Source organism: Aplidium turbinatum, chromosome 1 (assembly GCF_918807975.1).
Source record: "Aplidium turbinatum chromosome 1, kaAplTurb1.1, whole genome shotgun sequence".
NCBI lineage: Eukaryota > Metazoa > Chordata > Ascidiacea > Aplousobranchia > Polyclinidae > Aplidium > Aplidium turbinatum.
In genome coordinates, this window is record NC_137472.1 from 41,505,567 (window position 1) to 41,528,329 (window position 22,763).

A 22,763-nucleotide genomic window follows, 5' to 3' on the forward strand; every position below is an offset into this window, starting at 1 on the left:
AACAACGCAAAGTCTGTTTGATAAAGAACTAGCTGTCAGAATCGGAATCATCAGATGCTGTATCGGAGGATGAGGTTGTCGCGTCATCACTGGAATCAGACACATCAAGAGGCTCATCACTTGGCTGTAAATCTACACCGTCTTTGCCGTTCTCAATGAAGCGTCCACGTTTTGCGGCTTTCGGGCTTTGATACCAATCCACACGCCTCTTTCTTTTTCATGGAGATCCATCAGGGTGTTGACTAAGGAACAAATCTATGGCTGTGCAATAACGACTGGGAGGAATGTCTAACCCTAACCTTACAAGCGCTCGTGTGGCCTCGGCATTTTTATTGCCGACGCTAATTTCAAAGACTGAATATATCGCATCAATAAAGTGTATTGTGATGTCACTTGCATTCTGCTTATGTCAGACATCAGCTGCTTGGTCAATCAATAATGTTAACAATTCAAGCATAGACAGTGTGTATTGTGATTTATCGGGTGCTTTGACTGCTTTCTAATCCTTTGTGATTATAAGTGGCAAAGTACTTTATTCACAAGGCCGCTTGCGTAAAATTTTCTCGGAACTTCATGGCGGACAAATGCGGCCGACGGAAGGGCGAGACTCGACGGACAAAATGTCGGTTTTTGAAGGTTAATCGCGGCCATGGCCGCGATGGTCGCCTTCAGTTTCGAGGCCTGCTATTTTTAGTTAAAAACATGTAGGGTATCTAGAGGTACCCATTTTGACTATGTACAATCAAGCATAATAGGTCGGCCTCCAGTCAAACCTGAAGCTTGCATGTTAGCATGGCCTGTGAAGTGTGTACCATATATAAGTCGCCATGAACTAATTCTATCCCTGTTTAAATATGGTGGATTATTGCATGGGTTATCCTGGTTTATATAGTAAGATTTGGTGCTCATCATGTCTGTAAAAAGATGCAATACCCATGTAAATGTGGATGAAGATGAAGGGTTACTGGCTTTGAGGCATTATGAACTTGAAGCTTATGCTGCAACTGTCACAGCATTGCGGGCTGAGGGTGGGCTCACTGCTGAGAAAAAGAATGTTTTGAAACAGCTTCAAACAATTTTTGGTATTTCAGTTGAAAGACACAAAGCTGAAGTAAGCAATAAACATTCTGGAAAGCAATTTATTAAGTTGCCTAAGCATTACTAAAAATATTTACTCATGAGTTTAAAAGGTGCGGTTAAATGAGTCTGGTTATTCTGATCTACATTGTATTACACATTGCTCATAATTACAGAAACATTTTTCAATTATTTTACGCCTCATTGTAGATGAAAATCTTCTTTGATTAACGATTGACTCAAATGCATTGTAACCTCTAGTTATACTAGCCTGAAATACAATACTTAAGCATGTTGTAAGTAAACCAAGCAGAAAACTATTTGTTTGCAATAGCAAGAAATTTGTGTATTTTGTGCTCTGTGTTATTCTTGAAAAGTTTTACTTTAACATTTAAACAATTATTATAATTTAAAATTCAATTAGGAAAGTTTACTTTTCAGATTCGGCGTGCTGTAAATGATGAAAAGCTGTCGTCAATTGCAAATCAAATTCATGGAAATCCCTGTGAGCTGGATTGGCATATTGAAGGCCAGCGTTTATTTGGAGTTCTAAATCGACCAACACCAATAACGGCATATACAAAGCTTGCTGACGAAATAGCTTGCTCATTGTTAAAAGAAAATAAAGAAATAGCACTGCCAGGTTTTTCAAAGTTTTCTATTTACAAGCCTCTAAGCTCTTATATTTTTCCGGTAACCAAGCATGGCCTACCAGAGCTTCTTCACGACAACCGAATTAAAAATTCTGTTAAAAATTTGTGTATTTGAAAATCTCCTTGCCATGTCCATTGTCCATCCTGCAGCAGAAGCTTCACCGCACAGATAGGCCTCATCACTCAGTCATCTTCGCACCGATGCACACTAATCATATATACTTATACAGACCTTTAAGCTCCTTTATTTTTCTGTTGACTAAACAATTTAGGGTGGAGTGAAAAAAACTTTTTTTTGAAATTCAAAAAAGGGGGGGTCTAGATCCCTGACAAATTGGCAAAAAAACAACAACAAAACTGGTTTCGGGGAGTTGCACCCCCTATTGGCCGTGCTACCCCCCATTTTATGGGGGCTTACCCCCAAAATTGTCAAATCGACTGTAACTTTGGAACTGCTGGTGCTAGGAACATAAGTTTGGTATCAAATGATGCAAAATCATAATGTTTCTATCTGCTCTAAGAAGACTTTTTGCCTTAATCTCACTAGAAAAAAAGTTATGACAAAAAACGTATATTTTACGATGTTTTAGACAAAAACGGTAGCGCAAGCACAAGATGATGGGTAAATGCGCATGCTGTACTGCATATGCAGGTTACAGATGACTTGGATACTTTTGCTTATTGAATTTGCAATAAATATACAGCATAGTATGCATAATATATGGTACACATGACGTAAAGAATACAAGGGTTAACTGAGAGCATGTTGGCAGGGGCAACTATGGTCTAACGGTACAGTAGTGTGACTGGTAATACAAAATAGTGCTCACGTCATGTATACACACAGTTAGAGCTGGGCGATATTGGTAAAATAATTTCGATACGATATTACCAAAAATAAAACTGTGGCGAACTAAAGATCTTTGGACAAAAATGTCAGCATGTTGACATTGCAAGGTTTTAGGCACGATCACTTCTTGGAAACAATTGAGCCACTAAGTGAAAACACCCTTTTCCTACTAACACTGGTGGCTTGAATGCACAAACGTTTTCTTGCAACTTTTGCAAGTGTAGGAAAAGTCAGTGCATTAGCTCGCCACCATGTACAGATGCAGCTATCCTTGTTGATAGTTTTTAATGCAAAATAGAGATGCAGCTGTGAGTAGCAAAACAAAATAAAGCAACTACCTAGCTGTAGCTACCGTAGGCTACGGCCGCTACACTATGCTACGACCGCTACGCTATGCTACGTAAATTCAGTCAGCTTGCAAGTTTCCTATTGTATTTACCGGACTTCATCCTTCGCAACAACGCAACACGTGGGAATCAATAAGCAGGATTGCGTAATCACAAAGACTGCTCGCAATGCGTAAATAATTAAATGCACACACACTGGGTTGTCTGCGCATGCGATGTCTGTGTCACTTCGCATGCGAAAATGTTGCTATAATTTCAGTACATTTATAAACGATAAAATCGGAGCTTTGTGAATAAATATCGCTGCCGAAAAAATATCGTATCGTAATATCGCTCAGCTCTACACACAGTTGCAAGTAACAACTTTACTGCACGACATGGAGGTTACTAACTGGACACCTGTTCAAAGTGTAGGTGCATAAAACATGACATATATATACACTTATACAGCATATACTGTAATTGGTAGACGTAATTGGTGATGGGTAGACTGTGATCTGCCATGAAATCATTGTCAAGGAAATACCAGCGCACAGATTGATATGATTCATACTGCTGCATGTGCTAGGCCACCAGTACTACATGAGAACAACCAAAAAGGTGAACATGTCAATCTAGTGGGAATTCCTTCTTGCTGTTGAATCCTTTCATAAGTTGACGAGATTGCACCTTCTGACAAATCAGCCAATACCTTTTTTTCAAAAGCTACAACAAATCAAAAGCTTGACATGACGCTCCACCACTTGGATGTGGCAAGGATAATCGAGCCGCAGAGGTTAGTCGATGACATTGTCAAGCTGTTGATATGTTAGCGATCTCATGATAAGTGGCTCAGACTTATGCAGTGTGCCAAGCTTCACAAGTTGGCGGTATAATTTTGCTTTAGTATTAAGCTGTGGAACAAGAAATCTGCGTATTGCAGGTGGCACCGCTGGTGAAATTTCCTTTCTCAGCTTTTGATTTTCATCTTCTGCTTGTTGTGAGGAGCCAACATGATTCTTTCTTTGCTTTTTCTGAGCTTGTGAACGTAACGGATGGATTTGTTGGACTGCTGCTCTTCATAATTGGCAGTCTTCATCACCTAGCATACCAACAATGACATTTTCAGGGTGATTGAAAAATGCATTGCGTTTCAAAACCTTCTTAGAAATCTCTTTTACTTCTTGGTTTGGGAAGGATAGATTTCTTTGCGACATGTTGAAGAAGTTTTTTGACTCATTAGATAATGAATTGTGGTGTTTTATTTTAGACTAAGATGGGAAGAAAACCTTGATGCAGTACTCGGACAAGATCATGAAACTTTTGAAAGGGTTGATCGCAGAAGTGTATTTACAAAGTAGCCTACAAACAAGTGTTTGCCACCTTAAATGACATAATTCCCCGACTGACAAAAACTTTAAGTCTTCATCAACATGCCCAAGCATAACAGCCCAACATATTCTGTAGCCATAATACTGGTCAGAACTAAGGTTATCAATCACACTGTTGGGCAACACAGAAAATTTGGAATTGGGGTTGATTAGATTTGGACAACTTTCCATGCAGAAATGCTGCCTCCCAATTCTTTCCCCATGATTCCAGAAAAAGATGAAGGGCTGTTTGTTGTCCTATCAAAGTTTGTAAATATATATCGTAGAGGGAGATCGTTGCAGTGCAGTAAGCATATAAGGGTCTGCTACTATTCGGTGAGTCCGATTCGGTGAGTCTGATTCGGTGAGTTCCTAACTTCTAACCTCTAACCTTAACTCCTAACCCCTAACCGTAAAACGGCAATGATAATTAGGCTATGGTACCCGATAATTTAAAAAAAAAAATTGAAAAAATCCCCCGTTAAGGGATCGGACTCACCGAATCGGACTAACCGAATCGGACTCACCGAAACGGGCCATTCCGAGCATATAACCTACTGCACTGGTCTTTAGAGCTGCTCTTTCAGATGACGAAGTGCTGAAAGATGCATGCGCATTTACCCATCATCTTGTGCTTGTGCTACCGTTTTTGTCTAAAACATCGTAAAATATGCGTTTTTTGTCATAACTTTTTTTCTAGTGAGATTAAGGCAAAAAGTCTTCTTAGAGCAGATAGAAACATTATGATTCTGCATCATTTGATACCAAACTCATGTTCCTAGCACCAGCAGTTCCAAAGTTACAGCCGATTTGACAATTTTGGGGGTAAGCCCCCATAAAATGGGGGGTAGCACGGCCAATAGGGGGTGCAACTCCCCGAAACCAGTTTTGTTGTTGTTTTTTGCCAATTTGTCAGGGATCCAGACCCCCCTTTTTTTGAATTTCAAAAAAAAGTTTTTTTCATTCCACCCTACTAAACATGGCCTACCAGAGCTTCTTTTCGTTGGCCATATTCTCATGCCAGGAAGTCAAAATAAAAAAATCTGTTAATATTAATTCGTGTCTTTAAAAATCAGTTAATTGATATTGTGTTTTTGTGTTTACTCAGGTAAGAACAATGCAAACAAGGCCTTGAAACATAATTGCAGTTGTACTTAAAAGCACTGCTTTCCAAGTGGATGTAGATGTTACTGCCAAATTTCTTATTTAAGCCCTCTGCATTCATTTTGTGACTCGTTTGTTAATATTTGGCTTTTTGCTCTTTTGCCGACCACTGTACTAAAAAAGCCACCTGTTTTTGTTTCTCTTTTATAATGTTTGGCCTCTTTCGCATCTGCGTTTGGCACCTGTGGTCTGTTTTCGCTAAATCAGTAACTTATTAGTCGACGATACAACGTCAGTTTTCATTGAATTATACAACCATTATGACCTATTCGTTTTTCAATAATTGCCAATCCTTGAGAAAGGGAATTCGTAATTGTACTGTCAATCGTTTTTGTTTCATTCTACAAAATTGCTTTTCTCTAGACGGTCGCAAATTTAAGAAATCTCAAAGTTACCTGTGTTGAAAAGATTGTCTAAAAACGCACATTAAAAGAACACGTGAAAACCAATTCAAATTCATGTGTCGTGTTGTTGGAAGCAATCTAGACAGAAGAAACTGACCAGGCAGTTCAATAGAGCAAAGGTCAACGACAAACAAAATACGTCACTGTAACGTAGCAATCAAATAGACAAAGCGGACGTTACATTCAGTTTTTAGACAAATCAAATCAAGAAAGTCGTCGTTGTTGACAGTGAGCGAAGTTGAATGTCAAGAAAATGGCAACAAATTCTGTAAAGGAGACAGACGTGGCAGTTAAATCAAATGCCGAAGAATCGACAAATCCAGAACCCCAAACATCAAAGGTGACAACAAGATCACAATCAAAAATGCTCTACCAAGCAGAAAATAGCAGTCTGCACCCAAGCGACAGCACCAGCAAAGTTTCCAGCAAAAGCCGCTCCTCTACAATGAGCGCTAAAATTAAGAAGGCGGTAATATTAGCTCGATTGGAATCACAAAAAAGGATCTGCGAGTTGGAACAAGAGCAAGCGAAAGCAAGGGCAGAATTTGAAACAATGGTTCTAAAACAAAGTCAGCTACGTGAAGAACAAGAAAGAAAATTCCTGCAACAAGTCCAGGAAGCTAAACTAAAGGCAGAGCTCCAAGAGACAATTGCCCAACTTTCGGAAGAATCGGAAGAAGATGCTGGTGAGCGCTATAAAATGTCTAAAGACAATGTTGATATAAACGGACAATTTCAATCGAATTTAGCAACTAATGTAAACAATAATTCTGTGTATCCTATGTTATCCCAATTAACGTTGAGTGGCGTAGAAGCCAGGTCTAACATTCACGAATCTATTGTCGTTTCAAACAAAATTAATCCTTCACAAACAGTAACAAATAAATCGTTTGTGAGACATGAGCCGAGTACGTCGTATGCCCAGACCCCTGTACTAAATCAAATAAACAATAATCAATCAGTAAACTCGAAACAAATTCCAAATATTACTATCAACCCGTCCCCACTGTTGTCTGTAGAACCCCCAATCTTTGATGGAAATTCTGCTGAATACTGTGGTTTTATAGACGCATTTGATACGTTAATTGATTGTAATTTCACAGAGCCTAAACGTAAACTTTTTTATCTGTTGCAATACACCAAAGGCTCTGCGCACACTTTGGTAAAAGGGTGTCAATACATGCTTCCCCACGAAGGTTACACAAAAGCAAGAGCTTTGCTACAACAAACCTTCGGTCAAAAATTTCAAATAGCTCGCGCATGTGTTGATTCCGTCATAAACGGCCCATCTCTTCAAAATTCTAACAAGGATTCTCTAATCAAGTTCTCTTCGGAACTTACTTCCTGCATATGTACTTTGTCTGGCATGAATTACTTGCAGAAAATGGACAACATGGATACCATAACAAAAATAATAAGACGCTTGCCAAGTGGCTGGTATTCTGGCTGGTTACGCGAAGTTGACGTAATTTTGCATGAAAGAAATCAAGAAATAAGCCTTTCAGATCTCTCACGATACGTCTCGCGCAAAACGAGAGAAACGACCAACTTGGCATGCGATATTCTAAAATCTACTAAAAAACAATTCGATGATTCCAACTCCAAACGTAGGAACAGCGTAACCTTTGCAACGCAAATAAAATCGTCGAACCATGAAAGGACATGCCATCTGTGCAGAGATAAACATTTTCTCAATCAATGCAAACAATTTCGAATGATGAATATTGACCAAAGGCTTAAATTTGTAATCGACAACAAACTCTGCAAGTGCTGTTTAAATGCTGGTCACTGGGCATATCAATGTAAAAGGAAGGACCCTTGCCTAAAACCAGGATGCACTGAACGCCACACTACTCTCTTGCATCCCCCAGATGCAACACAAATCACCACAAATATCACACCTAAAGACACAACAACTCAAAAAATTAATATCAATCAACCTACACATGCAATACGCAATGGGCTTGTCAACACACGAGCAAATTCTCGCAGTCTGCTTCCTATAATCCCAGTAAAGGTTCGCCTGCAAGGTAGTAATCAAACCATCACTACACAAGCGTTTTTGGACAGTGGAAGTACAACCTCTTTCATAACAAATGATTTGATAGAAAAGTTACAAATTGCCGACTGTCAAGAAACTAATATTTGTACTATCACGCTAAACAACACTGGCAAACGTAACAAGGTAAAGGTGGTTACAAATGTCGAAATGTCAGATTTTGACGAAAACAAATACATTTCTCTAAGCTCTCTTTACTCCACTTTTCAAATTCCTGTTTCAAATACAGATATTCCTACCCTAGAAGACACTAAACACTTTCCAGAATTTGCAAACATCTCGATTCCCGATGTTGACGCAGAGGTAGGACTCCTTGTCGGCAATGACAATCCGTACGTTCTCCAACCACAAGAAGTAATACAAGCAAAAGGTGGCTATTATGCCATCAAAACGGCCGTTGGCTGGCTAGTGAATTGTCCTAACAGCAAACAGGATCAAAGTAAAACTAAAAATTTCTTTACCAAAACTCTAATGTGCGACATGTGCTTTGACGCTGTTGACTCAATTGTTAACTGTAAACCCGAATTATCTGTTCAACAAGCTCAATTCATGAAATCTGTTAACTCTAGTATCAAACTTTTGGAAGACTCGCACTACCAAATCGACTTGCCCGTTCGAAATCCGGACCTAAAATTACCCTTTAACAAATCTCAAGCTCTCCAAAGAATTAATTGCTTGAAACGAAAGTTTGAAAGGGACGCTAATTTTTACATGGACTATAAAAGGTCTGTCGATGACATGATCATGAATCAATACGCCGAAAACGTTACCGATGTCCCTGGAATACATGGAAAAACTTGGTATATTCCACATCATGGTGTATATCATCCAGAAAAACCTGAGAAACTCAGAGTAGTTTTGATTGCTCTGCCAAATACAAAGGTATCTGTCTCAACGATACTCTATTACAAGGCCCAGATATCACAAATAACCTGGTCGGCGTTCTTCTTCGTTTCCGCCGTGAAACAATTGCTATTCAAGGAGACATACAGTCTATGTTTCATCAAGTAAAGGTGCCTCAACAAGACCGTGATAAATTCCGATTCTTATGGTGGAAAGATGGGAATCTAGAAGCGCCCCTAAGAATACCGAATGAACGTGTATATATTTGGCACTGTCTGCTCCCCAAGTTGTGCGAACTTTGCTTTAAAACGCACAGCTGAGGACAACTCATCTCTTTTCAGTGCAACTACTGTAGATACAGTAAAAGAGTCTTTCTACGTAGACGATTGCTTGGCTTCAACAGCAAATGTTTCAGAAGCAGCTAAATATAATCATGCTTCAAGGGGTCTCTCAATTCCAAACTTTCTTCAATGCAATCAATGGAAAAACGGCCCTGAATTTCTATGGAAACCACAATCGAAATGGCCTAAGCAACCAGAATTTCTCGAAGTCGTGGACAATGACCCAGAAATTAAACAACCAAAGCAAACGTGTTTTGCAACCCCATGCGAATCCCACTTTCTGGAAGATCTTTTGGGTAAGTATTCCTCTTGGTACAAACAGAAAAGCATCAAGTGGATCTTTAACTCTCCAAGTGCATCCCATCATGGAGGTGTGTGGGAAAGACAAATCAGATCCATTAGGAAAATCTTATCAGCTATATGTAAACGCCAAACTTTAACAGATGAAACGCTGACTACCTTCATGTGTGAAGTAGAAAACATTATTAACAGTCGCCCACTTACAAAATCGTCAGACGATCCTAATGACATGGAGGCTCTCACACCGAACCATTTACTTTTTTCTAAAACAGCAAATAAACCTTCCTCCAGGCTCATTCACAAACAAAAAAAGAGTTTTACTCTCGAAAACGCTGGAGACAAATCCAATACATGGCCGACGTCTTTTGGACACGGTGGGTAAAAGAGTACTTACCTTTGCTCCAGCAAAAACAAAGGTGGACCAAAAAATCTCCTAATCTGACTGTGGGGGACATAGTTTTAATCGCAGATAACACACCCCGAAACAATTGGCTCATGGGTCGCGTAATTCAAACGTTTCCCGACAAAAATGGCATTGTCCGTAGCGTTAGCGTTCAAACCAAACAGTCCTTGATTGTCAGACCAATTCAAAAGTTATGCTTGATCGTTCCTGCAAAACCAATGTAAATCTGTGCTGATTTTGTTTTCTCATGTTGTTTATACCTGTGCTGTGTATTTGAACAAATGTACGAGGCCTTAAAGGGGAGGGAATGTTACTGCCAAATTTCTTATTTAAGCCCTCTGCATTCATTTTGTGACTCGTTTGTTAATATTTGGCTTTTTGCTCTTTTGCCGACCACTGTACTAAAAAAGCCACCTGTTTTTGTTTCTCTTTTATAATGTTTGGCCTCTTTCGCATCTGCGTTTGGCACCTGTGGTCTGTTTTCGCTAAATCAGTAACTTATTAGTCGACGATACAACGTCAGTTTTCATTGAATTATACAACCATTATGACCTATTCGTTTTTCAATAATTGCCAATCCTTGAGAAAGGGAATTCGTAATTGTACTGTCAATCGTTTTTGTTTCATTCTACAAAATTGCTTTTCTCTAGACGGTCGCAAATTTAAGAAATCTCAAAGTTACCTGTGTTGAAAAGATTGTCTAAAAACGCACATTAAAAGAACACGTGAAAACCAATTCAAATTCATGTGTCGTGTTGTTGGAAGCAATCTAGACAGAAGAAACTGACCAGGCAGTTCAATAGAGCAAAGGTCAACGACAAACAAAATACGTCACTGTAACGTAGCAATCAAATAGACAAAGCGGACGTTACAGTAGAGTCAGTCTTCGAGTTTTTATAGGTCAAACTCAGATGTTTTGCAAACTTTCATCAGCAATATTTCTTGTCAATGTGTGAGAGACTTTGCCTTATTTATGTAAAACGGTTGCAAATGCAAGTGAAGAGAAAAGTTTTTCGTGGTACATCTGAAGATCATCCTAGGAGTGGAAGACCGAGAAAGGATGATGAGAAACCCAAACAGATCCATCCATCAAATAGCTAAAGCTGTTTTTTTTTTGCTGAAACTTTTCGGTCATTTGTCCGAACTGACTTGAAAAAATTCGGTCATTTTTTATTTATTTCGGTCATGTTTTCTGATGAAAATATTTCCTTTCAAGTGGCTGATACAAACCAAAATGTGCACATAGTCAATTACTCAATTCAGACCTTTTGATCGAATTGACTATCTATTTTTTCGGACATTTTGACCAAATTGACTATATTTTTTTTGGACATTTTGCTAAAAAATCGGTCAATGACCGGTAAATGACCAAAAAAAAACCCAGGGCCAAAGACATGAATGTGAGCAACACTTCAATGAGAACCATTGTGGAAAAGGATCTTTAGAACTTGTCTTCTTGCTAGATGAGAAAACGACAGTTCCTTAATCCTTACACCTCTCCAAACACAAAAGAGCACAGATTTTTCTCAAAGAACTGAAAGCAGGCATAGCAGGGTAAAAGATCATTTTTCAGATGAAAAACTTTTCACAATTGAAGCTCAGTTCGATAATAAGAATGATAGAATTAATGCAAACACTTCAGCAGATATTAAAGATTCTGTGAGAACAGTTTACCGCCGTCAAAAACAGGGTTGAGAAAAACCCGGGTTTTTTTAAAAAAGCCCAACCTGCATGGTTTTTTTTAAAAAAACTTGGGTTTTATTTAAAAAAGATGCAAAAAAGGTAGATTCATGCTTATTTCACCTCAAATACTACTTTTTACCAATGAAGTGCCTCTCACTCACAGTCCTACATGCTGGCATAACTCAATAAAATAATGCACTAGGGCTGTTTAACTATGAGGCATTCTTGCATAAATGAGTTTTAGTGTAATACAAAGTGGCATTACGTGATTTTTGTGTACAGAAATATCCACTGTGTTTTCAATTTATCCTTGGAAATTTCCTTCACAATCACATCCTTAAGTCCTAATTTGAAGTTTGTTTTAAGTACGGTACCTTGTAGTACTTTGGTTCATTTTTTCAATTTTCTGATAAATCATCATCATAATCATCATAAAAATTGGACAAATATGATGCTCTGGGTTTTTTATGTTTTTTTTGGTTTTTTTTAAGTGGGTTTTTTGAAAAAACCCACCCGTTTTTTTTGGGGTTGGGTAAAATACCGACAACCTGGTCAAAAACCGTCTTTTGTCATGGTGTGGGCTGCCATCTTCAAAGCTTGGAAGTCTCCTCTGATTTTTGTGAATAAAGGGGTTAAAATCAATGTAGATCGCTCTATCAATAGTATTTTGGTACCAGCCCTTGAATAGATGAAGAAAATTACAAAGATCATCCCTTCACATTCCAACAAGATTGTGCAGTTGGTGCACCATCCCACATTCCCACACCTCAAGAAAGACTCAAGACTGATGCTCACGTCAACTTCTAAGATTCTGGAGCAAGGAGATTTGACCTCCCTCATCGCCTGATTTGAATCTCATGGATTTTTGTGTGTGGTTGTTATCGGAGGCAAAGGCCTATTCCGTTGCTCACCCGAGTGTTGATGCTCTGAAGCAATCACTCCTGCGGGAATGGGCCAAAATACTCCAGGATGAGCTACATGCCTTGGTTAAAAACTTCTGATAAAGAGTTGAGAGAGTTATCCAAGTGAAGGGCGGCCAGCCGGCCACATTGAAACTAAATAGACATTTATTCCTGGTATTGTAAGCTCTCATTGTATACTCATTGTACCTATTTGATGAAATTTTATTAATGTTCTACTAATAAATCGTTTATAAGGGAGGGGTTATGAAATGATGATGCTTGCTACATAAGGGATGTAGCTATTACTTATTTTATGTTGTTTCTATTGAAAACTTTGTAACATCGATAGTGGGCACTTGGGGTGGGAATTAGATAGAAGTCTAAAAAAATTCCACATTTGCTTAGTATTACCTATTTTTCTTTTGTACGTGTTTTCAGAATGTTTTTGACTCTGCATGCCGCATCAACCACTATTTGCAACTGATGCATTTTATCTGTTGATACATTTGAGCAAGGCATTTTAAGGACTGCTTTTCATTCAACGGAACCTAGTAGATAGAAAAAGTTGCAGAAAACAACACTTTAACAATTAACAAGCACCAACTTCACTCTGTCAATCTTGATGACCAGTACTGCATCAGTGATTCAAAGCTTCTGCAAAAATGTTAAATTACCAGGATTTAGCTTGCAAAGAAACTTCTGGAGATAGAGATTCCCACAATCAAAAAATTGGTCTCCCTTTTTATTGAGCAATACTGCACAGAGACATATTAATTTCATCACATAATTTGTTGTAAGTTTACTGTTATCGAATGAATAGCTCATGTCATTGTCAAAGAATGAAAAGCTGTTATTTTGTTGCAGATGAAAAACCACAGAAACGAGATGAACCGTTAGAAATTAATCCTCCGGAAAATCCTCAAAATAAGTTGTACAAACATGTCTTTGAAGAAGTGAATAATTTGATTGAATCATTGTCAGGTAGAATCCACTTAATTGCTATTTTTGATTAGTGGCTGCATGGTATATTATGTGATGCCATAAGCTCATATCTTGGATATTAAGAATTTGCATAAAAACTGTGAAGTTTATTTATTGTTATTGCACTGACCAGTAATTGGAAGGTACCGCACAATTACTAACTTATGAGATGGTTTTTGTGTACATACTGCTTTGTAATGGGTCAGTGTTCGGGTTTTCACCAGTCAGGTGAAGGCTAATAGGTAGGTCACACAAATTTTGCCCCGTCAAATTAATCACAATTGATACAATATGACTCCCAGGCTCCAGCTTAATTGGTATGATCTCCATCCGTGAGCCCATGTTTTTTTTTTTTTTTTTTTCAATGTTCTTAATATTTAATTCACACCCCTCATGTCCATATTACTGCATGATATGCTCCAGTCTAAAGTTTATAATTATTTTTATTTTTCCAGATACTAACGAAGAAAACAAAGCTATTGATGAAGGTAATGGTGAAGTTAATAAAGCGGATGGTGCATCAGATTCTTATGTTTACTTGCCGAGTGGTACCATTGTTCAATTAGAACCCAAAACAGAAAAATCTCCTTCAACCACAACGCCTGACTTAGATGCAACTAGCTCTGTACCAAAGAAGCGGCGAAGAAGTGTGTCAAGTCAGGATCAAAGTTCTTCATTTTCAATCAAGCAAGTCTACAAACCTGGAGATATTCAAACTTCCAGAGAGCAAACCCTTCATCAACAGGAAAAGCTTTTTTCACCAAAGAGATTTAAATCTTCAAATAAAAACAGTCCCTCGTCTATTACTGTTCCTTTCTCCGATCGCCAATCTGTTGCTTCAAAGATGTCGCTTGAATCACCACAAGACGTATTTCAATCCGCACCTGGCCAAACCAAGAAAAGTACCCATCAAAAGTATGAGAAACCGTCTATCCCACATACACCGGTACCCCCTGAGCATTTGTACGCTGCTGGAAGTCCCAATACGTAAGTCCTAGTTACTCTGATGAATCATGAACAAATACAGTCAGACCATATACTCATGTTTAGCCTTAAAATATTTGCAGATGTTTTGTACAAAGAAAGTATGCTTGTGTATACTAAGTACTAAATCCATCGTTTGATTGAAGTGCTAGGGCAGGGGTCTACAACCTTTTAGCTATCGTCGGCTGCAATGTATTTATTTCTTTTAAGTACAGCCCCCAGTGAGTTCTACTTATTTCAATATTTACTTTAGTACAGAAGAAGGATTTATTCAACTAACTACTCCCTTGGTCTTGTATGTTGGCAGATGAACTTTCAGAGTCGGGCAAGACTCCAGATTACAATAACAATCTGGTTCGGTACTGGTTCTTAAGGTGCTTGACTTTTGAAAACGCTGCTTCGCACGCGTAAGTGCTTCCAAAAAGAACAAGAGTTTTTTCTTGCCAGCTCTCTTAGCTTGGGATACTCAACTGCATGTTTCCATGTGTCAAGCAGATCTTTTTCGTTTTTAAACCGCTTCACTAACTGCTCGTTATTTTTCAACTCCACCAGCTCCATTTGAAGATGAAATGGACAACTCTCGAATTCCACCAAATGTGGAAAAGCAACGAGTGCTAATGTTTTTGAAATTTTTAGAATCTTGAAAGCGATTGGAGAAATGCTGCAACACTGCATCGAGAACTTCGGAAAAAAAGTTCAATAGGAATAGTGTCAGCTTAAATTTTATTGCTATCAATCAGAGCCGTCAGTTGTTCAAAATTGAAAAAAAAATACGCTGCTGGGAGTGCTGGTGATGACTATTGGGGAGACGACATTTGTCACAAAAACGCAGAGATGTACGCATACGCCGCAAATTCTACGCCGTAGACTTTTTGTTTGCGCTAACGCTTACGGCCACATTTTTTTGGATAGTTTGCGCTTGAGGCTACGCCGTAAAATTTTCGCTGTTTTTTAGCGCGTAGCATAGCATTTTCAACGCATACTTTTTAATGTCTTTTTTTTGCTACAACACGCCAATACCTTTCAGCGCTGCAGTTGAAAGAATGTTTTCAATGGGCAAAGACATATTGAAACCAAAACGCAGCAAACTGTCAGATGAACACTTTCAGATGCTTGTGTTTCTTCGTGGAAATTCAAAATAAGACTTGTTTGTTTCGCGTGGTTTATACCGTGTGAATGTTGGGCACCTAGCAAACAAAATGAGTTTACGCTAGTGTATGCGCTGACGCCGCCAACTTTTTTTACAAGTTACGTTGACGCATACGGCGTATGGTTTTTCGAACGCTTGCGTTTACGCTGACGGCGTCAATATTTTTTGTATGCGCGTACATCACTGCAAAAACCCAGTACTTTTTTGTACCTAAGACAAACTGTTGCTGCTTTTCCTTGCAGACTTTTATTCAGATTATTAACATAGGTTAAAAAATCCACCAGAAACGCCAGAGATGTGTGAAAGTTTTTGTTTTGTATGGTATAATATTCTACTATCTATTTGCTTTATTTCTTGCCGTTTCGCTGATCAGCTCGATCAAGCGTAACGTCTGTTTCGTTTCTATTTCTCTTGCTTTACTGCAATAATTCACGATAATTGTTTCAGGATGGAGTAAGTAGGAAAGAGTAAAGACATGCTAGTTTACTGAGTAACAATCGTCTTTATGTGACATCACCATTCAAATTATGACTTATCTTTTCGGTTCCTCCTGTTTTGCTTCAACATAGGCTAGAGCGGCCACCAAATCCTATATTTTAAATGAATTGTGGACGGCCGCAGGTTATACACTGCAGTGCTGGGTGGTTTGGTTTGCTTGATGCAAGTTTAGCTTGATGAAAGTTTGCTGTTAATGTCCCGCGACTACGAGTGCGAACACATCAAGAAGTTGTTGCATTCCAAAACCGAGCATGAATTAAAATGTTTTAATTGTGGCCATTGATTGTGCAGCACTGTGTCTCGGTGTCCGGCCAGTTGCCATTTTTACATCGGATTAGCGTGTAGTAATGCTGAAACGACTTAAAAGGCAAACTTGGCTGACTGGTAATGTAAATGCTTCGTAGGTCGTTTCCCTCTCGGTCTCAGACTTCCTGGGCCACCAAGCATAACGTGACGAACGAAGGGAGAAGCAAACGCAGGTTGCAACGTCCGTCGCCTCCGTTGACATCCAGAAAACTCAACAAGTCGATGCTGGGATCAACACGGTAACGTAATTGGTGTGATTTCATTTTCACTTCTGGTATCGCTTTTTCTTGTTAGATTGCAAGTGCACTCTGAAACTTTGATTTACTGGGCTCTGACATGCTTTAGATTAATTGAATTCCAATTTTGAGGTTTTGATTAGATACAATTTCCCACCGTCCGACAAGAAAGCGCGAATCCTCTCTGCGAAAGAAACTTCATCATTTCAATACCACAGTGGCTTGTTGGATCAAAATCAAGTCCGCTCTAGAAAGCCCGGCGTGACGTCACGAGTGAAATCGTTTCCTCCGTTGAGTTCATCAAACCAACATTCATTTCCTGACAATGGTTCTCCTGCATTTGCACAAGCGTCTGACCAGCAGCAAAGTGCGCTGTTGCCACAGAGAGTGTTTCGACCAACCCTTCACATGTCAAGTGAGTGAATGGCTGCTTTTCTCTGCTATTGATAGTTTGAAATCATACCATGCTGAAGGTGGAACTATTTTTTGCTTGATTGTTGAAATTGAAGTTTCTTTAGCTTTTAACCTCAGCTTTGTTCTGATACAACAAACGCCATCTTCTTGTTTCAGGCGCAAACGCAACGAAGAAAAACCCCGTGTTGATGAGTAGCGACAACATGGGAACAAAAAATCACCCTTTCTCTTACCCTGAAGCACCCCTGCTTTCCCCATCCCAGAACTTGCTTCACTGCAACGTCGAATCCGGTATGTTATTAGAAATAGCAACTAATTTTTAAAATGCACAAAATGTGTATTAGAATCTTCTTAAAAAAGACAGTAGGCTACTTAACGTGAGAAATTTGATACTGTCCTTTTATTCAACACGTTTGAAGTTCAATCGCTTTGTTGTTGATTTAAACTAGAGATAGTAGTCGTGAAGCAATCTACACAAAACAACGCAATGAAAAACGTTGTGTAAAAGATTACGTCAGGATTTATTACAGGTCTCGCTCCGGTAAGCACGATTGTGTCGCAAGTGGCTGCTCAAGCGGAACTATCCTCGTCTAGCAATCAACAATCTACTGCCGAACAAAAGTCTCGGCTCTTCTCAGCTATCGGTAAAACATACCAAAGCCGATTTTAATAAATCCCCCGATATAACACAGTGACTGTCATCTTTCCTACACATTGAGTTGATTTCGTTTTGCACTTGGCCACTATAAGACCTTTTCTGTTTTATTGGAATGCACTGTTCTTAAAAGATGACAAAGGCAAATTTACTATTTTAAATAATTTGTGAAAACAGAAAACATTCAAGTCTACTTAAATGTTATGTTTCAAACTTGGTTGTTAATGCAACTTTGTGTATAAGATGCCCATTGAGTTTATAATAAATTTTACTAAGTTCTTTCAATACTTTACTAATGCTCAAGAATACGCCAACTTAATCCTGCAAAACATGGAATAATGTTAACTTCAACTTCTCAGGTAAAGTAAAAATAGTTCGCTCAACCTGCCCCAAACAGCCGATGCAGCAAGTGAAGTCACTCACTTCTATGGGGTCGCAACGCTTCAATGACGTCGGTCTCACTGCCTATTCGGGTAGGCGTAGTTCCAGTTGTCCTATTATATAAGCGAAGGCTGGTGTTCATGAGACTAGGAACTTACAGTAAGAAACTCTTGAGAACGGTGCGTGTTGTGTGGTGGTAACCGATAATAATCCAATGTTTATGCTATTTTGGGTGTTTCAATGTGTGCGTCGGTTTAACCTCTGATTTGTTTATTTCGTCTCAACTTTGGCTACGTGGTAGTGACGTAAAAATGGCAACTGGGTGATCGAAAATAATGCAGTCCAGCTTAAAAATACGTAGCGTTTTCAGATGCTCTACCTAAACATCCTCAAAGTACGTGCTTGTCCAACACTCCACCTCCATTAGGTCCACTGCGACCTACTTACGATACCACGAAGGAAACGAAAAGAATTATTCAACCTTTAGAACCGATATCTCCCTTGATGACGCCACTGCCGAACGTCATGTCATACACAAAGTCACTTAAAGACAAACATGGAAATGGATTACAACTTGCGCGTCCTGAACAGGATGTATCAGTCAAAGGTAAATTTCAAACAGGTTTTCATAAGATGAATTGCATGCGCACACAATCATCAGTGGTCTTTGCGAGTGCGACCATCTGTGCCTTAGGCTTTTCAACCTAAATCACGTAAAAACTTAAAAAAATATTTGTGCTAACTAGTTACTTAGTAATTTATTTTTCGGAAGAGGTTGTTGATCTTGTTTAAGTGTAGAATTACAAAGAAAACTGTTTTGATTGCAGCGCCTTCCTCTTCTGGAACTGCTAATTCCCGTGCATCATCGAAAGATTTTGTTTTGAATCCAGTCGGCGATCTTCCTGAAAGCATTAGTGCTGCTGCATCCGGACTTTGTGCTTTAGCTTCTTCTCCTGTAATGCCAAGCACGCCAGGCCCCACCAAAGTGGTTTCAAACGTTAAACCATCTCCTGTGCAAATCAGTAGCGCTAGCATCATAAAAGTCACTCCAAGGCCATTTTCCGTCCCGAAAAGTAAGCATTTTAATAACGGATCCTTGTTCGTTCTTGTGACATCGGAGTTGTAGCAAATGGATATTAGAGGTTGTATTGCGTTTCAAAATATCAATGAAGTGTTTTGTCGACACTTTTATTCATAGCACAGTTCATTCGTGCTACAAGGAGAGGTGGAAACAAGAGCCAAATTATTTTTGATGTTTAGTATCGACGATTCTTGCACCCACGTTTTTGCGAGATAGGGCGTTGTAAGTTATTCAAGTGTACTGTGTCTCATTGCATTTTAAACATTGATTCTCTTATTATTAACACTGGTAAGGATAACAATACCAGGTTGTCTGCCTCATTGAGATATTACAAGACGAAAAAGGTTAAATTGTTCTAAAGTTACCGTTCAGAAGATTCTTGATATAATTTTAAGTTTAATTCAATTCACGTTTTACTTATATGGTTGTTTATTTTTGTACAGGCTTGCCAATTGTCACCCGGATAGCTGGCACCACTCGAATTACCAAGACGTTGACTTCAGTATCTGGTGCGACGAAGCCGAGTATTATTGTGGTTCACAGGCAGCAAGGAAAGAAGTCCATCACCACTGCTCCGGTAAATTTTCGGAACAATAAATATGTTGGAAGTTTTTTACGTAATTTAACGTCAAAAGTAACCACACATCATTAGCCAATCTTTAAAACATTGTGTTCTATTTCTCTTGCCTTCAATCGCACTTTTTTCTGTTGGTCGTCACTGTTTCGAATTTTTATGTTTATTGTTGGAAGTTTTTACGTAATTTAACGTGGAAAGTAACCGCTCACACATCATTGGCCAATTTTTTAAAATATTGCGTGTTTTATTTTTTCTTGCCTTCAATCGCACTGCAGTATATAACCTGGTGAAATTTTATTTTGTATGTTATTTGCTCTGAGGATGCGCATTGTCATGATGCGCGAAACGTCAGTGAAGCAATAAACCATCTTGTTTGTTGTTAATTTTACTTTCAATTTCATCAGATGAACGTAGCAACTAGTGCTAGAAACGATAATTGTCCTGATGAACACCCAAACTTTTCAGTATTCAGTAAAATGGTCTTTTGCAATTGCAGGCAAAATTCTTGGAAATAGAAGGACCTGGAAAATCAAGCGCTCGCGGTAAAACGCTGACGTCGTCCAGTCGACCTGCTGTCAAGATGCCAGCTACAATCATTCAGCCTTCTGGTTGTAAGGTAAATTTCTAATCGTCAAATGGTTTTGTGAAATAAAAATCAGCAACCTCTCAAGCACATTACAAGACTTTACGCGAAAATTACAAGACTTTACTTTTTTTATTTAAAAAAAAAATGCCTGAAAAGGCATTGGCCTGCTAAATGCAGACAGAGTCCAACTGTTTCGAGCCGTGTCTGTATCAAGTTGTTTTCTTGGAAGATTATTTTTGTGATATCCGTGCCATGTTATGTTATTGGTACCCAGTTGTCTTGTCACATACGCTTGCCCATTGAAGTTATGCTTTATTTTTTTTGACACGTTGCAGCTTTTCGACTCCAGTACCATTTCCCGTGCAGTGTCCAGTGATACTACTCCAATCTCTACAGGCATTCACAAAGTCATTACTAAAGGAAAAATGAGACAGGTTGCTTTAATGCTTTTCAAACATATTACGTTGTACCCTATTTGCATTCTCCCCACAAAGCATCTTTACATGTTTTGCACGACTACGAAAAATAACTTCCATTTTAGGGTAAATGTATTTTTAATTGGTTTTTATATTAAATTTAGCTACCTTTAATAATGGTTTATAAAATTGCACGAACTGCATTTGCAGTTAACTGTTTCCTCTTTGCAGCTTGTACTGAAACCCACATCACCAAGTCAGTCTTCGCAAGTTCTGCATCCCCATATGTCCGACTTTAGCTCATCTGGAATATACTACAGTACACCTCTTGCTGCCAAATCCCCACATGGCAAAGAAAGTCTCCCCAATCTTTCCTTGGACTCATATCACGAAAAGCCAAACACTGCAGCGCCGCTTCAGGCAACTTCCACCATAAAGGCTCTTATGGCGATCCAAAAAAGCATTCCTTCTCCACTTACCGCTTCTCCACTTACTCACAATGTTCTTTCCACTTCTCGTGGACACTCAAAAGTGGGAGAGGGTGCCACAGAATCGACATTTTCTCACCTCGTGGCGAGCAAACCACAGTTGCCTTTACCGAGATCTTCATCCAACTTGAAAGATCCCATTGTAAAGCGGCAGCAGCAACGAACAGCTATAATTAGCAGCAAAAAGATCGTAGATCATCCGAACCGTGATCAATCCCGTAATACATTTGCGGATGATTAGCGATTCACACCAGCACGAGTTTTTAGTTTTGATGGACGTTATAGGATTGCAGAACTTTTTTCTCAGTTGAATTGCTTGTGCGTTGTGATTGAGAAGTGATCAATGTCTCGTTTTGGAAAAACTGTTGAAGACACACAACGATTAGTTTTGCTTTTCATGTTATATGTTCAATAAAGGTTAAATCTTTTGCGGTTGTGTATGATTTTATGTAAAGTAGTGCCAGAGGATTTTACTGAAATTGGCACTATTGATTGGGGATAGAATGTATTGCATTTCATTCAAAAATACAATTCAGAAACACGGTGTTTTCCGATCTTAAACAGCTTCATACGAGCAACAAACAGTAAGCTCAACAGGCTTAGTTGGTGCACAACAGCGTATACTATAGCCTACTAGGTAACTGGGCAAAACCGTCGTCAGTCAGTCGATTATTGTAGCATGATCATTGATCAATCGTTTTGGGGTGATGTGAGTGAAGAAAATGCATCTTTGAAGACATGCGGCAGTCCATATCTTCGTAAGTTTTAAGCCTAGTTTTAAGCAAGTTTTGAACTCCCTCCTTAAGGGAACGTTCAAATATTACGTAACGCTTTTTTTCCGAATTTTTGACCCCCCCTCCCCCATGTAACGCCAACGTAACGCTTTTTTCAATCCCCCCCCCTCCCCCATGTAACGCTTTTTCACTACGAATTCAGCACAAAAAACTACCATTCCGTACTCGAAAGCGTTACGTAACGTTTTGCTTGAACCCCCTCCCCCCCGATGTGACGCTAACGTAACGCTTTGCATAAACCCCCCTCCCCCTCGAAGGCGTTACGTAATATTTGAACGTTCCCTAAACCAAGGTAACATTCTATTGCCCAAAAAGTCTGCATACAACTACTCAAGTGCTTTCCAAGCACGCATTTCGAGTGCATTTAGCGCTTTCTCAAAATCTGGATCTTTCAAAACTTCTCGACTTTGTGGCAGGGATGGAGGAACCATTTTAAAAGTAGGTGGGCACAGCAGTCAAAGTCAATCCAACTTCAGACCCCCTTAGCATTACTGCACTCCAAATACTTTATATCATTTATAAGGCACCTGCAGCTAATAAGGCCCGCTAATTTTCAAACCTCAATATTTTTCTAAATACTGCATAATTTTGAACGAAACTTAGAATGAGGATACTTTGGGTCTATCTAAACAACATATCTATGAAACAAGTTTCTAAGTAAAAGGGGTTATAAAATATTAAAAAATAAAAAAAATCTCAAGCGGGCCTTATTAGATGCACGTGTTGTGAATAAGGCCCGGTTTGAATTAGCACCAAAAGTGATGGAAAAGGTGTATTTTCACTATAACAACACCACAAAACAAATTCTAATCGACAACACAGGCACATAACTAATAATTAA

At 38.9% G+C, this 22,763-nt stretch overlaps 1 protein-coding gene across 2 annotated transcripts; it reads left to right on the top strand.

Moving 5' to 3' along the window:
* The first annotated feature begins 897 nt into the window (after nucleotides 1-897).
* LOC145779763 (uncharacterized) lies at nucleotides 898-21,556 on the top strand. Of its 2 annotated transcripts, none has more exons than XM_082591406.1 (15): nucleotides 898-1,111; nucleotides 1,519-1,720; nucleotides 13,240-13,356; nucleotides 13,812-14,343; nucleotides 16,393-16,533; nucleotides 16,674-16,945; nucleotides 17,101-17,235; nucleotides 17,463-17,588; nucleotides 17,959-18,072; nucleotides 18,351-18,587; nucleotides 18,808-19,053; nucleotides 19,505-19,638; nucleotides 20,135-20,254; nucleotides 20,560-20,658; nucleotides 20,872-21,556. In XM_082591406.1, the coding sequence occupies exons 1-15, from the start codon at nucleotides 911-913 to the stop codon at nucleotides 21,367-21,369; spliced, it is 3,174 nt and encodes a 1,057-aa protein (XP_082447532.1). In that variant the 5' UTR covers nucleotides 898-910; the 3' UTR covers nucleotides 21,370-21,556. The 2 variants fall into 2 exon arrangements, with proteins under 2 accessions (XP_082447532.1, XP_082447538.1); XM_082591412.1 differs by having other exon boundaries at nucleotides 17,475-17,588.
* Nucleotides 21,557-22,763: the final 1,207 nt, after the last annotated feature.